General features: G+C 40.0%; 1 protein-coding gene across 5 annotated transcripts in view; it reads left to right on the top strand.

Moving 5' to 3' along the window:
* tnr (tenascin R (restrictin, janusin)) overlaps window positions 1–19,065 on the top strand; it is a 132,242-nt gene extending 113,177 nt beyond the window's left edge. For all 5 annotated transcript variants that reach the window (XM_010891322.4, XM_010891321.4, XM_010891325.4 and 2 more), the window contains 7 exons: window positions 2,540–2,670; window positions 10,731–10,863; window positions 11,076–11,227; window positions 11,381–11,477; window positions 15,129–15,290; window positions 16,662–16,825; window positions 17,545–19,065. In XM_010891322.4, coding sequence (XP_010889624.2) covers window positions 2,540–2,670; window positions 10,731–10,863; window positions 11,076–11,227; window positions 11,381–11,477; window positions 15,129–15,290; window positions 16,662–16,825; window positions 17,545–17,667 — 962 coding nt within the window. In that variant the 3' untranslated portion in view covers window positions 17,668–19,065. The remainder of the gene's footprint in view (window positions 1–2,539; window positions 2,671–10,730; window positions 10,864–11,075; window positions 11,228–11,380; window positions 11,478–15,128; window positions 15,291–16,661; window positions 16,826–17,544) is intronic.
* The last annotated feature ends 3,222 nt before the right edge of the window (window positions 19,066–22,287 follow it).

A 22,287-nucleotide genomic window follows, 5' to 3' on the forward strand; every position in this document is an offset into this window, starting at 1 on the left:
TCAGGAAGGCAAATTACTTGACAGTATTCAATTAACGGCTGCTTTAACACATCAAAGTTTGTTTAATGTGTTTAATTAACAGAAATAACTGCCCATTGCAGTGGGACTCTTTCAGTGTTATCACTTAAAGGCTATGTTTCTTAACATGTTACTGCAGTAGGCTAAATAGGTTTGTTTTTTCTTGACAATGTGATGAATATTCAAAATTCCTCATTGGGTCAATATTCCCCTCTAGTGATTGAACAACGTTTTGTCAACATGTAGCCAAAAGTGGAGGAGATTCAATTCTGTTTTGAGACACAAAAAACATTTATGAAACATTTATAATAAAACCTACCGACGGGACTGTTTTTGCTTTTCTCTCAGACGTATGCATCGAATTGGAAATGGAAACGGCATGGCGGAAAGGGTAGCAACGGGTGAATTTTGAACTTTTGTTGCACACATTCCTAGATGATGCCAGCATAATTCTTTTTTGAATGCCGCTTCAGGTGTGATCGAGGCGTAATGCTGCTTTACGGTGTCCATTTTAAGATAACCTCAGTCTCAGCAATATTTTTTCAAGCTCAGCTACTCTTTGACAGAAGACTGAGAAGAAGATGAGGAGGGGGGTGTTCTAGTTTAGCAGAGTTCGGTTCTGAAGATTTTTTTTGTGTGTGTGTGTTTCGGGGACAGAAACTATCTGTCAGCAGCATGGTTTTAATGTTCCCAAGGGAACAGAGCAGCAGACTTCTACCTGGGCTGCACTGCAACAGAGCCACATGAAAATGTTCTGAACAAGTTGGCTGCTGCTCCACCTCTTTAGATGATACAAAGTGTAGTCCAGAAAAGAGAACAACCAGCCTATTGTGTTGCTTGCTTATTGGCTTGCAGCAGCTTAAAAAGTCTCCCAATAGGAGGGGCAATTCCCCAATGTTTATTTCTATAACCACTGCACTAAATTCATCTGTGAAGGTGTCACAGGCCATTGGCTTTGCAGTTTCGATGCCAGTCTTTTTGTGTGATGTTAATACAATGACGGGACAGGCTTGCCCAGTTCAGCATACTTCAGAGGGCTTTTCTCTTCTTAATTTGCGTCAATGTTTTATTTTAAAATTTTTAATGAACTGCTTTGTTTAAGGTGGTTGTTATGTGCTGATGGAATTTGTTTTACCTCTATTTACAGTGGGGAGAACAAGTATTTGATACACTGACGATTTTGCAGGTTTTCCCACTTACAAAGCATGTAGAAGTCTGTAATTTTTATCATCGGTACTCTTCAACTGTGAGCGACGGAATCTAAAACAAAAATCCAGAAAATCACATTGTATAATTTTTAAGTAATTACTTTGCATTTTATTGCATGACATAAGTTTTTGATACATCAGAAAAGCAGAACTTAATATTTGGTGCAGAAACTTTTGTTTGCAAATACAGAGATCATACATTTCCTGTAGTTCTTGACCAGGTTGGCACACTCTGCATCAGGGATTTTGGCCCACTCCTCCATACAGACCTCCTCCAGATCCTTCAGGTTTCGGGGCTATCGCTGGGCAATACGGACTTTCAGCTCCCTCCAAAGATTTTCTATTGGGTTCAGGTCTGGAGACTGGCTAGGCCACTCCAGGACCTTGAGATGCTTCTTACGGAGCCACTCCTTATTTGCCCTGGCTGTGTGTTTCGGGTCGTTGTCATGCTGGAAGACCCAGCCACGACCCATCTTCAATGCTCTTACTGAGGGAAGTGTATCAAATACTTGTTCTCCCCACTGTATACTGATTTACAGATATTTACTTTTACTTATCTTCTCACAATCAAAGTAATAATGTTTTACTGCACTTTCCATCTGTTTACCTACTGAGACACTTTACACAACATTAGTGACAATAAGTGTCTATAAGTGGAGTAGCCAGAGAGAGATTCAGAGAGGAAACGGAAAAGAGAAATGCCCTATCAGGCATTTCAGTCATTTTGAGGTGAGAGGATGGGAACGGCAGTCTGTCAGATAAGACCTGGAAAAGGCAGACAGGTCACCAACATTGTAATTTTCTCTCGTTGCCATAACCGCACTGTGAAGATGTCATTGCCTCTCATGTTGAAAATCCTTCAGTACTAAGGCCTAAAGCCATCTGTGGTGAAACACTCTGTTAATTACTGAACTGTCATAGATCTCCCCCAAAAACACCCCAGGACAACAGGAGGAGCGAGAACGGAACACGACAGAAACAGAAATAGAAGTTCATGTGCGAGGAGACGATAGGGATTTGGGGGAAAAGATAGAAAATGTTTGTATTTTCTGAGTAGGCTTGGCTGGTTTGAAGGGTTAATTATTTTTAAGCATGAATCTTCGGCAGGTAAAAAACATCGATGTATTCAAGAATGTTCTTTAAAGGACATTTGTATTGTATGCACAAAAGACTGACTCCCTATTTGGGGGTGGGGTAGACCATTATTGTGCAGTGTTCTCTAATTTGAATAAACTGACAAAAAATCTATATCTAAAGGGGTATCTAAATGGAACAGTCACGTTGTATTCTTCCTCCTGATTGGTCCCCTGTAGCCATGGATGCTCCTTTGAACCTGACAGCCAGTGAGGTGAACCATCGCAGTGCCCTCATCTCATGGCAACCACCCATTGCAGACATCGACAACTACATGCTCACATACAAATCAGCCGACAGCAGCAAAAAGGTAAGCAGTGGGGCTAATCCACAGTGACTTCATCAACAAGAGGTTTAAATCATGCACACTGAACTCGAAACACTCCAAGTCAAAGAGGCTCTGTCGAATTTTCTTATTTTGTTCATTTCATCCTGTTTTTCTCTCATCCTTCTCTCATCATCTTCATATCCAATTGTTCAATCTAAAGCCCTGTTTTATCCAAACAATTCCCCATGGAATTGAGAGACTTTGCTTTTCCAACCAGGAAGGCACGTGGGTCAACAGGTGTGAGGGCGCGCTTACGCGTCTGACGACCTCAGTTAACTCTGCAGGCGCCCAAGCCTCCATAAGCAGTTACTACAGAGCGATGAGGTCAGGAGATCCCTGCCAACAATGCCTCCACCCTCTTAAACAATATGCATCGTCAAACAAGGCTTACCAGCCACCCAGCAACTAGCAGCAATCTGTAGTGCAGGCACAGTCATTGAGGTTCCTGTGAGCTTAATGCATAGCAATCCTGGTTTTCAAAGAAACATGCTTTCATCAGTATTCAGTAAAAATCACTTCTGTCTTGTTTTGTTTATTTATAATAATTGTATTTGGCTCCAGTCTTTGAATGGTTAAAGCTATTACCAACAATGACCCCATTGTGATTTACGGATCAGGAGCCAAATTCGCAACATTTACAGGTCCCCTGTTTCCGCCTATGACACAAGCTGTGCATGAAAAATAGAGACCTATGAGCCTCCACATAGTAACAGAGGGGAAATTAATTGATTTTCCTTAAAAAAAAAAATCAATATGCTTTCTTTATCATCCCTAAAGTTTTCCTGAACTTTGTATTATAATTTGTAATACTCCCTTAAGTGTCCTTAAGGAGAATAATATATATCTGTTTTAAATATTATTTGGTAATGTAAATACAGGTACATATTTTTAAACAGTCCTATTCATTACTGCAAGAACAACAGTTGGCATCAAAATTGGGTTAAGCAAGCTACATGATTGACATTGGGAAAATATCAATGGTGTGCTATCAGCTGATCACTGAGATTGAACATTGCTGCTAGTTAGCTTTTTAAAATGTTTTACTGATTGTGATTTATATTTTTTCATTTTCACTTCTGTGTATAGCTTTATATTAAAATATATTTAGTTCATCTTTTAACTCATGATATACAGTGCAGTGTAGTTGGCTGGTTAGTCGCTTGTGTGGATATTTTATGCTGGTTATATTATTTTTGTGGCTGCTGCCAGCGACGACGGCCATGTCCATCGTTGCCCTTCGCTCCGGCCGTGATGCCCCGAAAATCATTGTACACCCCATCATTGTACGCCCACAAAAGCCACCATGGCCATGTCTTTTGTGCCTCTGCTACTGTAAAAATCTCACGGTCAGCAGTTTGTTCGTAAGTTTGTTCTTAGTTTTCAGCTGAAAACAACCACAATAACGGACTACAATGACATAAGCAAGCTAGGTAGTTATCGAAAGATACCGGACTTATTTAGTGCTTACCTGAATCAAACATCTCGTTATGGAAGTTGCCTTCGGAGATGGTAAAGTTACGACCTCCGAGTGGGAGAATACCCCTGAAGGCTTGCTCGGAGAAGTAAATGATAGGTTTGACCTCACTCGACATGGCAGCGTTTATGGTGAAAGATTAAAAAACAAAACTTACTTGCTCCGCGCACAAATAAATCACTGTATTTGTTTGTTTAGGTCGTACTTTAAAGCGCAGGGAATTGTGATGTTAAAGGATACTTAGTGGTTTACTTTTGGATGAGGTAATGTTATACTTCCGGTTAGCTAGCCTTAACATTAATTAACTGTCAATACCGTAGCCTCTTTGTTGTCGTCATGTGAATTCTCCCAACTAAAACTTTTGAAATGAAACGGATTCCAGAATCTCTAAAAAAAATTGAGAGAGGGGGCGATGTAATTTGAACGATTAAACCATGATAGTTAAACTTTTTATTTGGGAAAAAACATATCAGTAATAATTAGTTATTATTCAAAATATGATATTAATAAGTGAATAATGTATATGTTTTATGCCATCCATGTTTTCTTATCAACAGTTCAAGTTGTTTATTTGTAAGCTCCTATCCTCTAATTTCACTCAATTGCCTTTGTGCCATGGCATGTGGCCTTTGTGCCTTAAACCTTTTTGTGACACTGAAGGCCAAATGGCCTTGCCCCTTAAATGATGAAATTCCAAGCCTGGCTGCTGCCCCTGCTACACGTGTAACTCCCAACTGAAGATTGAATAAGTGGCAGAGTTGCATCTAATGATGTGCAGTTAATGAAATATTTGTACATTTTCAGCTATTTTCCTTTAAAATCACTTGATAGTGATCAAATTGAGTTTGATGGCTCAATCAAATGAATTGTTTAAATGGCCCTACAGTTGGATTCTTGGCATGGTTCAGTATTTCAACCAACTGCTGTTGGTTTTCAGGGCAATTTGTTTCACATGTGCAGAGAAGAAGCTGCTGGCAGCATTGCAGAACAAAAAGACATGATGTCTGGACTGATGAATGGATGCAAGAATGAAATGAATCGATTCTTGAATGTCATGGTAGACACAGCATTATAGAACCAACACATACACATAGCCTCTGCTCAAACTTAATAATGAATCATATGTGGTGGTGCTTCAGTTTGCAGGCAATATGTGCTCATCACCTTTGCAGCAGTCAAATAAAAGCACTGCCTACTCCAGGTACAGCCTTTTAACTAACCTCATTTGAAATATAATAAAATAACAAAATATTATATATTTGTACAGCTGGCACAAATAACAAATAAACATTGTCAGAAGTCTGTGAGAAATTTCCCCTATTACAGCTTAAATGAGATGTTTAAAACAGTAGTGACAAAATGTGCAACACAAAATTGGCCGTTTACATTTTAGTCATTACATGAATTCAGGGATTTTGTCCCATTGGTTGTAAAATCGATGCTTTTGAGGCAAAATGGATCCCCTGAAAACGGTGTACTATTATGTGCGCCATGTCTTATAAAAGAAGTTGCTTTAAGATGTCATGGCTATCTGAGGTATGATAGTGAATATGCTTGTAGATAATGCACATATAAATCACCACAGTCCCAGACTCCATCTTTGAGGCACTCTTATGCAGAGCAAATTACATGCATTTTAAGATCGGTGGAACAAACACAATCCTTAATAGTAATAACACTAAAATAGTAACCACATCTCTGAAGCTATAAACTTCTGGATACGGGGTGCATGGTGTTTGGGGCATACTGAGAACAAGCAAAGATCTCAATATTAATGGGTTGCACATTTTGTCACAATATTGTGTTGAAGGTTTGTTTGAGGGCTGTCTAAAACACATTACTAAAGCAGAGTACTCAGGGTTGAAAACAATACATTTGCTCTAAACCAGCAAATACTTAGAAGCTAAACCCTTTCTCTAAGTTTCATATCAGCAGATTTTAGATGCAGTATGACATAGATTCCTGAAACAAATGAAAATAACATTATTCGCCTGGCTCTGGTTGAAGGGAGTCCATTGAATTTGAGCTATTGTAGCTACAGTAATGTTTGCATGGCTAATGAAAACATTGCCATATGTCTAAAATACATTTTGATTAAATTATTTTGATGATAATACCATCATTTTCCATTAAATATTTCTCTACTACTATTTCATCATATTTACACGTGTCATTTAGATGAAATGGGAATTTAGCCCCTGAGATTTCCACTCTGAAACAAGGCAAAGAGCATGCGTGAGCAAAGCACAGGGCAGACCCACTGGCTTTACAAATGGACGGTTGGGGTTGGTAAACTTGACGTCTTGCAGGCAGACAAGTTCAGATTAACAAGAGGAAAAACTGCTGTTTATAAAAATTATAATAATTATACCAACACCCAGAAAAGCAATTGGTAACTTGGAGAGAAAAAGCGAAGGTGATCAGGCATCAGCCTTCCTTCAACACCCATTTCACAAAATGTGCTTAGACAAATGTGTGACTTCCTCTGGTGTAGTGTTTTCAATCTGGCAAAATAATAGCCTGTTACTGAGCTCTTGTCTTCTCCGTTGCTGTCATTGTCAAGCCACATATCAGCGTTGACTGTGAGTGACAAGTAGTTGGCATCACAGCACAAACAGACTGACATTCAGGCTTACTAAAACACTGCCTGATCGTCATCTAGGAGTTTTCCATCAAACTCACCAACCGTAGGCCTCCGTGCTGTGTCATCAAGCTGAAATGCATTCACAGGTTGACTGATGGAATATAAACCGTAATCTGGATTCACAGTGGGGTTTTTTCCACTGGACGTTGTAAATATAGGTATCTCCCAGATTAATGACCTGTTAATACAGACCCACACAGAAGCACATATAGCCTCATAGAGTCATTTAGATGTTTTTTAATTTGGCTCCCTGAAACATATTTCATTTTAATTAAATCTTTTGAAGTAGCTGAGTTATATTAATAAAGTAGATTAACAGGGCTATTCCGATGCAATACGCCAATTAATGACTCACCAGAATCAATTTCCCCTGATATTCTACAACAGATATCTCTCTCGACTAATTACACCGTAAAACAACCATCCCAAATGCTACCATATTGCTTATATTGTGCACTAAGTGTAATCATTGGGCCCTCGTTTACTGTAGGGCACTTTCCTTCCATTTTGGGATGCGTAAAAGACAAACCCCAAGACAGTACTATCCTCAGTGTGTTTTGAACACAGACACCGTCACGTTCTAGTATGTTGACTTTGTGTTTTTGGTGCTTGTGTTTGTCCAGTGGGTGTCAGTCATGGACAGAGCATTTGGTTTTAGTTGGTTGTTTTATACACCTGTGGTTAATTTTCGTCCCCATTAAGTATTTTCAAACTTTCCTGTCAGTAAATATAATATTCATATTCACCACTATAACCTGAGTTTAATAATGTTGATATATTGCCCTTACAGATTGCAATATAAAATGAAATATTGCAAATAAGCAACATGTACATTTAATCTTGTAAATAAATAAAGATTATTAGTTTGCAAGTTAAACATAGATAAACAATTCCATTCATGCAAATATTTTATATTGGAAGCAACAGTCTACTTGTAATAAATCAATATTGTAATTAAAAAACCACTGTGAAAGTGTGTCCTCTCTATTGAGAGCGATACATCATTAAAGAGCATCTTTAACTTCATAATCCTCACAAAGTATTTCCTTAAAATGACTTTTTCCAAAATGGTGAATATTTCATTCAGTACCTCATAGATATTTAATGTGTCTCAAAGCTGTATCAGATTCAGCAGTTCACTTTGCTGTCACGTCCAGCTCCTAGAGAGCTCATCAGAGAAATCTCTTTTATTTCATCTGCCGGAAAAAGAGATCTCTGAGAAAAATGGGATACCATCCACTGAGTCACAGAATATCCATTTGATAAAAGTGGATTTGTCTGAATTGAACAAAACACAGTTGAGCCATCTTGTGTTAGACAGAAATAAGTTGTGTTTTCTTCTTGCCGGCTCCTCATGGAACGCGTGTGTGTGATTAGATCCTTCCCTCCATCGTCTTTTAGTTCTCCTTCTTATCACTAAGAAAAACATAGGGCACTGTTATACAAAGGCCAACGTGAATGAGTAATGCATTTAAATGGGTCCAACATACATTTATCTTTTCTGTAAGTGTGCCTGGTTGCTTTGTCTTTTGTTGGAGTCGGATAGTATCACTCCTATGGATCACTGTTGGTTAAACCCCTGGTAAATTTACCGTGCTGACATTTATTTAGGCACTTTTCTTTCTTAGCTCTTTGTTGAACTTAAGGATGAGGTTGGGGTGTAAATCCAAGGAATGGAGGTAAGACAGATGTGTCTACAGATATGCTGTGTTCTGAACTTAATTAAAAATGAATCTTCTTTTGCACCCCATGAAATGATGAATAAGGTTGAGAGATTCTGGGTGGAACAACTTGTAATTTATTACTTCATAAGAGCTATTGATGAGAGGTAAATGAGTAATCCATTAGGAAAAGAGGATTCTGCATTTAGGCTAATTGGCAATCGTTTTATTTTATTTTGCGATCACTGGAGATCAATGTGAAAGCAGTCATATGGCAACACGAAGAAACATACGAAAAGCTCTACTTTCCCACATTGATGTTAAAGAAATATGGTGCCAATATGCAGAAATGAAATTGTATGGCCTTATATATGTGAGGAATAAGAATGGACTAGCAAACTGTATGGGTACTTAAGAAAGGGCTGACGTCACAAAGCACTGTGCAATTATAGTAATGACCAAATTAACCTTTGAGGACTCTCCAATGTTTCAGTTTAAAGGCCATTCCCTAACTTTCATGGTTTCATATTTCTGTCATATGAAATAGGAGCCCCATCACTATTTACATTCAGTTGGCCTACATTTTCTACTACTAACTTTACTTGGTACATCACGCTGTAATTGACTGTGTCATAACACTGGCATCATTGTCATTAAGAAGTATTAGACCTGGTTATTATGCGCTGTTATTCCTATTGCAATGCTTGATACAATCTTTTTCCAACATTTTTGTTGAATGACTGAAACGGCAATTTTCATTACAGCAAATTAATGTAATAATCTTTTTTCCCCCCTTTATACAGTATCAAAGGCTTTCAAACCATTTATATATGTGTGTGTGTGTATGTATATATATATATATATATATATATATATATATATATATATATATATATATATATATGGTCATGTCCTAATCAGTAATTGCACCTTTCTCCAAAACCTGTGTGTCACAGAGAAGAATGCTGACATCATCTGTGTTCCTAAGAAACCACTGAGTGTAAAACAAGTTAGTTAGTCGTTTGTAGCCCAAACAGTTCAGTCCTTACAGTCAGTTTGCAGTGTTTGATTAATCAATGTTTTTGCTCTTTTGTTGACTTGTGAGATATGATTTCTTTGTGTAGCTGCTGCATGATTCAAAAGGCCATTCGTGAGTTGATACTAATATTTGGTGAATGGTTTTTGTCAGTCCTTATTTATAGTGGACAGTTTATTTTTAATGTTGTGAGTTGCCAGTGTTATTTCTAACAAAAGATGTGCATGCCATTGGTAGACATTCCATTAGTATTCGGAGTTCATACATAGCCCCTAGAACATTGGAAACTTAACACTGTTTAGGGAAAATAGGGGAAAATAGTTACAAAATAGTGACACTGTTATAATAACTGGATGTGACATTCTCTCATTTAAGTCAATCCTTAAATGAGTCTAACCTCGGTTAACACTGAACTAAATTATTACACAACTCCGTAATCTCCATGATGAATGTCTGGTTACGTACATGTTAGAAAGTAGAAGGTTCAGTTTGTGAAGTCTTTAGCCCAGTGTTTCCCAAACCTGGTCATTGGGTCCCAAAAGGGGTGCATGTTTTTATTTTTGCCCTAGCACTCACACACCTGATTCAAATTAAAGACTTGATGATAGGTTGATTACATCAATCAAGTGTTTGAGTAGTAGGGCAACATTTGAAACAGGTGTGTGAGTGCTTGGGGAGAAACAAAAACGTGCACCCCTTTGGGTCTCGAGGACCAGGATTAAGAAACACTGCAGTTTAGCCTCTTAAATGTAAACTCTCTGTTCATATATTTCTTTAAAATCATGGCTTCTGTAGTTAGTGTTTAACCATTCATGTGTTGTACTCTGAGAAAAGAAGGAGCACAAAGTAGTGCTGGTATGTCTACCAATGGTATGTCCTGCTTTATGCGACAGTTTACGCAAAATATTAGTAAAGCATTTATAAAGTATGAAAAGCCTGAGGTCACACAAGACTTACCTAATAATTTGTAAATGGTTAAAAATTACTTTTATTTATAATATTTTGTATGGATTCATGTAAATTAGGACGATTTACTAATCCTTTATATTTAGTCACATTAATATGTGTAGTTAATTACGAAGTTCTACCAGAGTGCATCGAAAAGTCATTTATAGGAAAAAGGCATCAATTTACTGAGTCGCAAACGGGGGCCAACACTTCAAGTAGGAGTGATGATCTAGGATCATTGCAGGTCCTTATCTATATTTTATTCTGTACATTCTACAGGAGCTGATCCTGGATGCAGAGGACACGTGGATTCGTCTGGAAGGCTTGGCAGAGACCTCAGAGTACACCGTGAGACTGCAGGCTGCCAGGGGATTAGAGACCAGTGACGTTGTCTCCACTGCTTTTACAACAGGTAGCTTACCCCTGCACACACACACACACACACACACACGTTTAGAATTCATCCCCACGCATTCACTACTCAGGGCCTAGGCCCCCATTCAAAACGGAGTGCTGATCTGGGATCACATTCCCCCTGTCCATATCCATTCATCTCATTTATTAGGATCTGATATAGTGAAGTGATCCTTTGTGAGCGTCTCACATGGTCTCCATTCTCTCCAGGAAACCGGTTGTTTGCCACCCCCCAGAACTGTGCCCAGCATCTTCTTAACGGGGAGTCCCTCAGTGGCGTCTACACCATCTACATCAACAGAGACCCTAACCAGGGAGTGCAGGTCTACTGCGACATGACCACCGACGAGGGCGGCTGGATTGTAGGTGTCCCGTAGCAGCAGGAACACTGTGCAGACCGACACTCGGCATTCAGGCCTGGGTCAAATGTGATTTAGGAGGTCTACTTCATCTGAATGTACAAAATGGTTTAGACTTGTTCATCAAGGTGCATGTGTACCCGGTCTGTACCTCAGGTGTTCCAGCGACGTCAGAACGGCCTGACTGATTTCTCCAGGAAGTGGAGTGACTACAGAGTCGGATTTGGAAACCTAGAGGATGAATTCTGGCTCGGTAGGATTTTGAACTGGGCTGTTTTGCAAAGGCCAGCTCCCAGTGAAACACCCATTGAAAACACACACCATGTCCCCAGGTCTACTTAAAATTGAAAAAGGTCTAGTCTTTGTCATCCCTTCTGTTGTTCTTAATTTTCCCCACAGGGTTAACAGCTGTCGTTTGTTATACATTCATTGTCTAGTGTGTAGACTCTCTCTCCTCGCATTTTTTTTGTACTTCACAAACACTAGCTCTGTAATTTATTAATGGATTTCATTTATCACTGAGATGGAAGGGTAATTGTTTTTCATCAATTCTTTGATTTTGATACAAAACAAAAGGCAATGTAGAGTATTTCTGCAAATCTCATTATAAAATCCATAAATATATTCATTAGAAAAGCTGGAAATGAACAATATTTCTACTTGAGCCCATTTTCATGTTATTGTTTTGGAAATAGATTAAAGATTGTATAAATGAATATTTTATAGCAGATACCAACCTTGAGAGAATTATTATACTTTTAATTATAAAATAGACTTGTTTGCACTTTAAGAACCAACATCTTAACATAACCTTAAAGCTGGGTACCTTGGTTTCTGCATTCATTTTTCACACTATTGAATTAATGTTAAAAACGCATTGATTCTTATGTTTCGTGAAATAATAATATCGGACAGTTGGAGAAAAACAACACGGACAAGTTCACAAAACATAGAGAAGTTTCCTATTCATTTAAAAAAAAGAAAATACAGAGAGCAAAAAACATGCGATGCACTCCGAAACTCAACAAATACAGAACAACAAAGTAGAGCGCCACCCATCCATCCCACCCACAGGAGATATCCCCTTCCTCCCCCCAAAGAGTCCCCCCCTCAGGCAGTTGCTCACACCTGCCAACCCCTCCCCATCTTTCTAGTCCCCAACAAATCTCCAGATATATCTTGTAGAGAGGCTACCAGATATTTTATAAATAAATATGTACTTTTCCTTTAGGATGTATCAAATACTCCCTGAATGTAAGGTGTTACAAAATTTAGTTGGTGGGATCTCATTATTTTTCCAAAACATCCCAATTAATTGCACAACCAAAATTATACTGTAGAAAATGACTTCTTGTTTGAGCTTTGGGTAATGTGTTTTGAACCTCTAAGACTACGAGGACAGCTAATAACGAGTCTGGATCTAATGGAGTTTCAAGGACATCACAATGTGCAGGTTAGTGCACAGGGAAAAATAGTTGAGTTGTTAACCCTTCCCAGTTTGACATTTTGTCCCATAAATATGCGGTTTCAAGGAAAAGCCTCTGTAATGTGTTTTTTGAATCGTGTAATCTATGTAATATCTTGAATTGTATAAGACAACGCATGATGTTGACGGAACATGTATGAATGTACTCCAAGCTATCCTAGTATATCAATTGATTCTTCAAGAATTTAACATAATAGAGCCTCATAAGCTTATTCCAACAAAGTAAACAAATGCAAAACAAATATGTATATCATGGATGGTCAGACCTTGCTTTCATAGCTCTGTGTAATAATACCAGAGTAGTTACATTTCACCTGACCAATACCTCGGCTTTTTATCAATACACAGATGGAGTAATTTGTTTTGTTGCTGGACAAATGAAGGATATAGCTTTAAGAACATTGCAGAACCATGAGGATTCCACAGAACTTTTTCTGTATCCTTATAGTCTTTGTCATGGCTGGTTCTATATCCACTAGTCCTTAGCACGCATGCAGAATCATGATATATCTTGTCACATTAATAGATCCGCCATGCTCTTAAACCAGTGTGATTCATATGTTTCTGCTAGGTAAAAGCTAAAAGTAGTGGATGGTCTTATGAGCTGTTTCATTTCCTCTGACTCACTCACAGCTGTAGCTGGCCGTCACCTCAGACAGGCCCAAACTGCACACTAATTGCCCCTATTCCCTACGTAAGGCACTACTTTTGACCAGGGCTCAGTGGTGGGGAACGGGGGGGGGTCATGTACGAAACATCTCCGCTCTACAATGTAGGCCCTACCTATACGGTATCACCTGCCTGTGCCTAACCACAGAGTATGGTGTCCTCCTTGTCCAATCACAGTCCCAGAAAACTGGGTGCAACCAAATCCCAACAGTACAGCAAGCACTGTCGTCAGCATGGTGCCGTGGCATTCCTGCAGTTGACTTGGGAAACAACAGAAGCAGTTAGGCCGTGAGATGGGAGTGCCGTCGCTCTCTGGTGACAGTGAGAGCGCATCTGTCCTGATCTACGGCGTCCTACAGTAGATGCTGCTGTGATGAGACCCAGGGGATGCGGCGACGTTTGGTTTGAGCTTCCCACTACGGGAGGGACAGAAGAGCTCTCACCCCTGGGGCATTATGGCTGCCTCACACTGAAAACGGGAATTAACGGATGTTATTATCTGCAGTCATTAGAAAACAGACCAATTTTATTACAGCGGTGGCGCTACCCATTAATCGTACGTATTGACTCGACCCTGGCCAAATATATTGTCAATTTAAGGATGTAATATAAAGAAATTGACGCATTTGGGCAATATGCTGTCATTATTGGCCTTTTTAATTTGCCCCCTCATTTCTGGGGAGGTGTAGGATTGAGCTGGGTAATAAAATGATAAGAGATGGTAATTTCGGAGATATAATGAGATCCGCCTCCAAATGCATTTTTTTTTATCCTGCTGGCAATTTCTAATCAAAGCGATGCCCAAGCTATGCTATCAGATTGATAGCAGATGATCCTGCATTATGCACTGGCAAATTGGAGTTCACTTAATGTTTAACAAATCTCATTACACCAATTGCTTTCCCCCTGTCACCAGCAATGGCCTTTTTGGCTTTATAATGCCGACTGTATCTTTTGCTGACATATTGGAACTCATGCCCAGTTTTACCCTGGTTCAGCCCAAAGCTTATCATCTGAGTTTTGAAGGGTTTTGTAGGGTTTAAAAAAAAACTGCTACTGGCAATCATGAGACATCGACGACATCATATGATGTTCAGCTTGAGGTTAAACAGGAAGCTTCCCCGCCAAGAGGGGAGGCTTCTTATCTGTAGAAAGCATGGTCTAATCTCCCTGGTCCTTATCATCACAGCCTGGCTAGGCCCTGGGCTGCCAACAGTACAGCCAATGGACCAAACACTTTTCACATCAACGTCTGCTACTCTACTTGATATCTCTGCTTGTCATTTCATGTGCCTGTGTTCTCACCATGTCATGTTAAACGTAGACTTTAAAGGAGCAACATGTAAAATATACATCATATATGGTGTTAATAGTGGAATGGCAATGTTTCACAAACATTTTGAACCCGATTCATTGTTTTGGGTGCATGCAAAGAGCAATTCTACACAGTTATTTTTCAGTGCTTTTTTTCAATTTCTGTTGAAAGAAAAGAAACACTGAGTAGTGTAGGTAATCATTGTACCATTTCATTTTCTGTGGAATGTCTTTAAAATCGAGCAAAAGTGAAAGGAACGCATTAGCATGAACGAGCAGCAGGGGAGGGTGAATTTGAATGCAGACTGTTGTTGCTGCAATTCACTTATCTTCCACTTAGAGAATACATTCTATACATTCCTCATGAACGTTCATTGTTGAGTGAATGACCATAATCATTTTACAGTAGTTGAGTGGTGTCATTTGTTGTTGTAGGTTTGGACAATATACAGAAGCTTTCAGCTCAAGGACGCTACGAGCTCCGGATTGACTTGAAGGATGGTCAGGAGTCTGTCTATGCCAACTATGACAAGTTCGCCATCGGAGATGCCAGGAGTCTATACAAACTCAGGATAGGAGAGTACAATGGCACAGCTGGTGAGCACTATTGCACACTCTACTGTACATAACCCCAAGAGCCTATTTAGATTACTAATTACTGTGAAAATAATGACCTAAAATGATAAAATGCAAATACAATTTTCAATTCAAACTAGCAACGAGAAACTCTTGCTGCACCATAAGGCTCCACACAGGTGCATGCAGCAATTTAGCCAGACATAGAAAGTGTATGAACTCACAATGTTGTTTAGCTGGTAACTACCATGACGGATTCCTGTCAGACATCTGCTGGTGATGGTAGATGTTTTTAGGTGCTGAAAGGATCTACAGAACCAGACACCGCTCATTTCAGTACAATACCCACTGAGCAAGACAACATTGTAAGACCTCAGTAATAGTGGGAAATGTCTTTCAGAAAAGAGGGTTGACATTTTCACCGAAGGGTGAACTCTGTTAGAAGGCAGCTTCAACTCTGGGGCTTCTGCACCCTCGGTCTCCTTCTTGTCTTCCTCCATAACCCAAGGACCTCCCTGAGGAGGTTGATTCATTCCAAATAGTCAATGAATTCATGTAACAAATTAATTTTATATATAAAGAGAGTATTACAATGACAGTTCACGTATCAAAGATAAAAGCTCTCCGGAGATTCAAGATGTTTGCAAGAGCAAAAATGCAGGCAGAAGGAAGATAAATGCAAGAGAGAGCTTTCTCAAAGTTCATTCTGGTTTATATCCCCAAAACTAAAGTAGTGGGGGTTGGTTAACTGATCTAAGGGAAAACAGAAACCATATTGTCAAACAGTATTCTACTCATGGGTTCAGCTTAGGGTGATTAAGGCATGACCTTAGGTTCTGTAGTCAGACCAGAGATAAAAATATGTAACATCAATATTCTGATAAAAGAACATAATCAGACAGACAGAGTAAAAGGAAGAACAACTGAGGACTTAATTATAAACGGCTATACTAAATTCAGAAGAATCATTGAATATGTAAATAAACAGAATTGATATATTTAGTTTCCTTCAAGGTCCTAGAAGGAGGCAGGTGTGTAGGCCGCAGGGCTGAGCCTGCTGGATGATTCCGGAAGCTTTCTGCTTTCTCTCGTGGGGGCATTGATGCAACGCTGGGGTGCGCCAACGCCCCCACGATTCACGCCACAAAACGCTCTAAGCAACTAATCTATTTAAGTATGACCTCTACCAGCTGAGACGGGCTTGGCACTCAACCGTAATACCATGAAAGCCTACTTTCTACTTCATGGTGTGTTCAAGGAAATGCACTCAGTGTTTCATCCCCCGTAATTCTTGGGCCTTGCCCTGTGGTGTGATTCAGTTTGAACACCAGTGTCCCTATGTCATGCACCCGCTTCATGCTCTTCACAATTCATTTTCATTCCCTGTCACAGGGGACTCGTTGAGCTATCACCAAGGCCGTCCCTTTTCCACCAAGGACAGAGACAACGACATTGCCGTGACCAACTGTGCCCTGTCCTACAAAGGAGCCTGGTGGTACAAAAACTGCCACCGGGCCAACCTGAATGGGAAATATGGCGAGTCAAGACATAGCCAGGTGAGTGGTCCCATTCTCCACACTGGGACTGAGCTGTTGCAACTGACATTAGAAATCACACTCTGTGAGACTCCTCGTCGACTGAATGAAAGGCATCACGAAAATGAACACATTAAAGGCCAGTTCCTTTGTTTTATGTTGAAATGATGGATCTTGTAAAGAGCTTTAGATGAGGCAACTACTAAAGGGTGGCAACATCACACGTATTTGGTGGGTTTCTTTTTTGATGGCATGAAATGAAACCAGACAGACTTTAAAAAAAAAAGCTGAGGAATTAGCTACATTGTACATAGGTAAGATAAGACTGTTTTGTTTTACTAATTGAACGCTTAACCACAATGGCCGCGGTGAGCTGAAACCACACAATGGAATTACAATTTGCTCCAATGCCGAACATTTCAATGGCTTTACAGAAATACCAGCAAAAGAAAACCGTTTGGTCTGAGAATAATGAGACGGCTCAAAGTGTTAAATGAGCATATGACAATAATATATGTAAACTCATTTGGCATAAGAAATAATGTAATCTTGAATTGCAGAACTAAATATGTCAGCGAAGGTGAGATATGTATAATTACAATGGATCCGTGTTACCATTTCTGTCATATTCCATTGTGTCTCTGTTGCAATATTAGGTACGGTAACTCTCTGTTGTTTCTTTGGGCAATTTCGATAATATAACCTGATATTCTAACAACGATCCTTTCTTGATCCTGCAGGGTATCAACTGGTATCACTGGAAGGGTCACGAGTTCTCTATTCCTTTTGTTGAGATGAAGATGAGGCCTTTTAACTACCGCAGCATCAGTGGCAAGAGAAGGAGGTCCACTCCTCCAGAATAAAGCCCTCACCCACTTAGCCCCAAGCTAGATGTTGCTACTTTTACAAAAAGCTGAAAGACAATAGGAGGAGCAATGTAATTTATATAGACATTTGAATGGCAGTGGTTCTGTTTGCTAGCCTGGAAATCTAGACTGAATAAACTGTTTCACATTGGTTTCACTTGAAAACGCTAGTGAAACGTGTAAAATGTGTTCAAGGCCGTATTTTGAGGCTGTATATAGTGTTTGCTAAGATAGTAAGGGAGGTTAACCATGCAGTCTTTGTGTTAAGTAATTTTCCAGTCCTGAACGTTGAAGGGGTCAACTCAACGTAGCTTTCATGAACCTCTGTACAATATGAGTACATGAGAGCAAGGATTATTTTCCCAGTACAAATTAGTAATTTTAACAAAATTCTATATGCCCGTAAACACGTAAGATATTCTATTTTTATAAGACTGATATTGTAACAAAGTCCATGTATTACTTGATATAATTTGATGCTTTGTCATTGCAATTTTTATTGAAATAGCAACTCTCCATGTGTTTTATATACAAATGCCTGCATAGAGCATTTCATTGGACATTGACAACCCACTCGAACTCATAATGACCTAAACAAAAATAGCAATCATCACGCTGTACATAAGCCTGTAACAGTGGATTTAACATCAGCCATTTATTTATTTATCATTTATTAGCAGTTTACCGTTAAAATTGAAATAAAATCCAAGATCCACACTCTGGTTGGAACAATAGAAAAGAGAAGAGCACCAAGCAATGACTGTACAAGCCTAGACATCAGCGTTTATTATTATCAGTGAGAAAACAACAGTACACAAGTCATTAGCAATGAAGGACTACATAATATGACCACTGTCATGTCATTTTACCCACCTTGTATAATGCTAGCATATTTCAACAATACTGACATGCAGTGTTCTCTGTTAGGAAACTTTCATCTCCACAAACAAATGTGAAGCAGTATAAAGATACTCTAGGTTGTTCCATGCAGTGCTTTTAGTTCTGACATGAAACCAAAGATTTGCTGAATAGAAATATTCACTGTCGACAGCTCTCCTTTTTTGCAACCTCATGGTCACTTCAGAAGATGTTTTGGGGATCCTTGGTTTTAGTCTCAGTAATGATTGTCATGGTGTTTTCTGAGCACCTGGTTTATGTCAATAGTTTAGTGAGTAATTTAGACTTGATAAGATCATTTAAATCAGTCTGTAGATTTCGGTAATGTATCTTTGTCCTATATCCAATCCTTCTGTCTCATCTGTATTTCTTGTCCAGTCCGGTGAAATTACATTCGGTCTGCTGTAGAGAACTATGTACATTTGATGGATACACTGTAATCCTCATCCAATCACTTTCATTAAACCATTTCATTTCACTAAGGATGAGAAAAGTGGACTTTGACTAAAAGTATATTTCATAGTGAGTGCTGACCCCAAAAAATCTATGATCCAAATAGTTCTTCAAAAGAGAGAAGCAGGTAGCACATCCGATCAACGAAGCAGCATCGACAGATTACTTACACAGCACTTTGGTTTATTTTACCACACACTAACGTGTTTTGGCTAATAAGCCTACATGAGAATGTGCGTTCATTTATCATCATCAGTACATTGAGACGATTGTCAATACGCACAGACCTATACTGATATATTCAGAATGTTTTATTCCTAGGATGTCGATTTAGAGTATCACCAACACAGATGCTGGAATCTATTCATCCAAACGCATAAATCTTAAGAGTAGATAGAAAGCTATGGTTGACTTCAGCCATTACATAATCCATGTTATCAGTGCAAATTGTAGTTTTAGGCCCTGCAGTGCTCACCATTATACACTGCTTCATCTGTCCCACATGAATTTAGTTCCTTGACACCTCTGCCAAAATGTGGGGAAGATATGGTTGAACAATCTGTCAGACTTGGCCTTCATTAGCTAAAAGGAGAGTCATAAAAATTTGCCCACAAAACCTCTCCCATGTGTTGATTTCAGTCGAGTTGACGTTGTCGGCAGAGGTGTCGGTAAGCATAAGCACCAGCACAGGGTGCTGTGAACAACTGCAGGAGAGGGACTGCCGGTCACTCACTGTTTTAACCCGGCTGTGCACTCAGCTAAAGAGCAAACTTGGAAAGCAAGATTCATTGCTTCAGTGAAAGTAAGAATGTCTGGCTCCAGTATACATGGCAAATATTATGTTATTGCTGTAGCTTGCTAGCTATTAGAAGGTAAATGTAATTGTCTTGTAGGCTACTACTGGTTAGTTTTAAATGGGAAACCACAAGTGTTTGTTTGCATTACCAAATGTCAGAAATACCGTTCTATTTAAGGCCGTGGCAATGCTTCCTCAAAAATAAGTTAAGTCAAGCAGAGAAAACTGCCAATGGGTTGAGAAGATTTAGATTTCTCTAAATCTAAAAATGAAAACAAACTGAAAAAAAACAATATAGTCTAATTCAGAAATCTGATTCTTAGAGTAAAACTACAAGACATTATATTCTGAAAACATTCAGAGCTTAAATTCAAGCTTTTTTAAAAAACATTTAAAACAGTATTATTTTGATTAAAAACACCTGAAGGAGAAATACTAATACATTAAGAGAAACTTCTCATTAAGAGAAACTTCTAATTTCTAGGTTGTTGTGCCTGACTTACTGTACATGTGCTTTGTGCAATAGGCTGAAAACAAGGTTATTCAAACGGACAGGGAGCATATATCACCTGGTAGAGTTTTATACTTCATAGTGTACTTGTGGATGAAAAGCTTTCCAGTTGAAGGGGTGATTGAATGCCTTTGCATTTAAAGTATTGAGGCAACAGGCGCGGTACCCTCAACATCTGTACTTTCATTGCTTACAAAAGGGTAGCAAGGTACTCATATGGTATTTTCTTTTTCGTATACCATGTTATAGTCGGAATCATGAAATTGGACCAACACTTTACTGAACTTTGGTTCATTATAAGTTAATATTCATTGAAATATTTGGGAGATACACCGATCAGCCATAACATTATGACCATTGACAGGTGAGGTGAATAACATTGATAATCTTGTTAGGGGGATGCAGTGGGGATGAGAATCAGTACCTCCAAATCCGAGGCCATGGTCCTCAATCTGAAAAGGGAGGCTTGCCCACTTCAGGTTGGTGGAGAGTGTCTGCCTCAAGTGGAGGAGTTTAAGTATCTAGGGGTCTTGTTCACGAGTGAGGGAAGGATGGAACGGGAGATTGACAGACGGATCGGTGCAGCTTTTGCAGTAATGCGGTTGATGTATCGGTCTGTCGTGGTGAAGAAAGAAAGCTCTAAAGAAAGCTCTATGGTCATGAGCTTTGGGTCATGACCGAAAGAACAAGATCCCGGATACAGGCAGCCGAAATGAGCTTTCTCCGCAGGGTGGCTGGGCGATCCCTTAGAGATAGGGTGAGAAGCTCGGTCACCTGGGAGAAGCTCAGAGTAGAGCCGCTGCTCCTCCACATCGAGAGGGGTCAGCACAGGTGGCTTGGGCATCTGTTTCGGCTGAGGTGGCTTGGGCATCTGTTTCGGATGCCTCCGGAACGCCTTCCTGGGAAGGAGTTCCGGTCCCGTCCCACCGGGAGGAGACCCCGGGGAAGACCTAGGACACGCTGGAGGGACTATGTCTCCCGGCTGGCCTGGGAACGACTCGGTGTCCCCCGGAAGAGCTGCAGGAAGTGTCTTGGGAGAGGGAAGTCTGGGCATCTCTGCTTAGACTGCTGCCCCCACGACCTGGCCCCGGATAAGCGAAAAATGATGATGATGAATCTTGTTATCATGCACCTGTCAGTGGGTGGGATACATTAGGCAGCAAGTCAACATTCTGTCCTCAAAGTTGATGTGTTAGAAGCAGGAAAAATTGGCAAGCGTAAGGATCTGAGCAACTTTGGCCAGGGCCAAATTGTGATGGCTAGAAGACTGGGTCAGAGCATCTCCAAAACTGCAGCCCTTGTGAGGTGTTCCCAGTCTTTTGTGGTCAGTACCTATCAAAAGTGGTCCAAGGAAGGAAAAGTGGTGAACTGGTGTCAAGGTCATGGGCGACCCAGGCTCACTGAGGCACGTGGGGAGTGAAGGCTGGCCCTTGTGGTCCAATCCAACAGACGAGCTACTGTAGCTCAAATTGCTGAAAAGGTTAATACTGGTACTGATAGAAAGGTGTCAGAACACACAATGCCTCACAGTTTGTTGTATGTGGGGCTGTGTAGCCGCAGACCAGTCAGGGTGCCCATGCTGATCCCTGTGACCACTGCCGAAAGCGCCTACAATGGGGAGGTGAGCATCAGAACTGGACCACAGATCAATGGAAGAAGGTGGCTTGGTCTGATGAATCCCATTTTCTTTTACATCACGTGGATGGCCAGGGGCGTGTGCATCGCTTACCTGGAGAACACATGGCACCAGGATGCACTATGGGAAGGAGGCAAGCCGGCAGAGGCAGTGTGATGCTTTGGGCAATGTTCTGCTGGGAAACATGTGTATGTTACTTTGACACGTACCACCTACCTGAGCATTGTTGCAGACCATGTGCACCCTTTCATGGCAACGATATTCCCTGATGGCATTGGCCTCTTTCAGCAGGATAATGCAGCCTGCCAGAAACAAAAATGGTTC

This window comes from Esox lucius, chromosome 3 (genome assembly GCF_011004845.1).
Source record: "Esox lucius isolate fEsoLuc1 chromosome 3, fEsoLuc1.pri, whole genome shotgun sequence".
Taxonomy (NCBI): domain Eukaryota; kingdom Metazoa; phylum Chordata; class Actinopteri; order Esociformes; family Esocidae; genus Esox; species Esox lucius.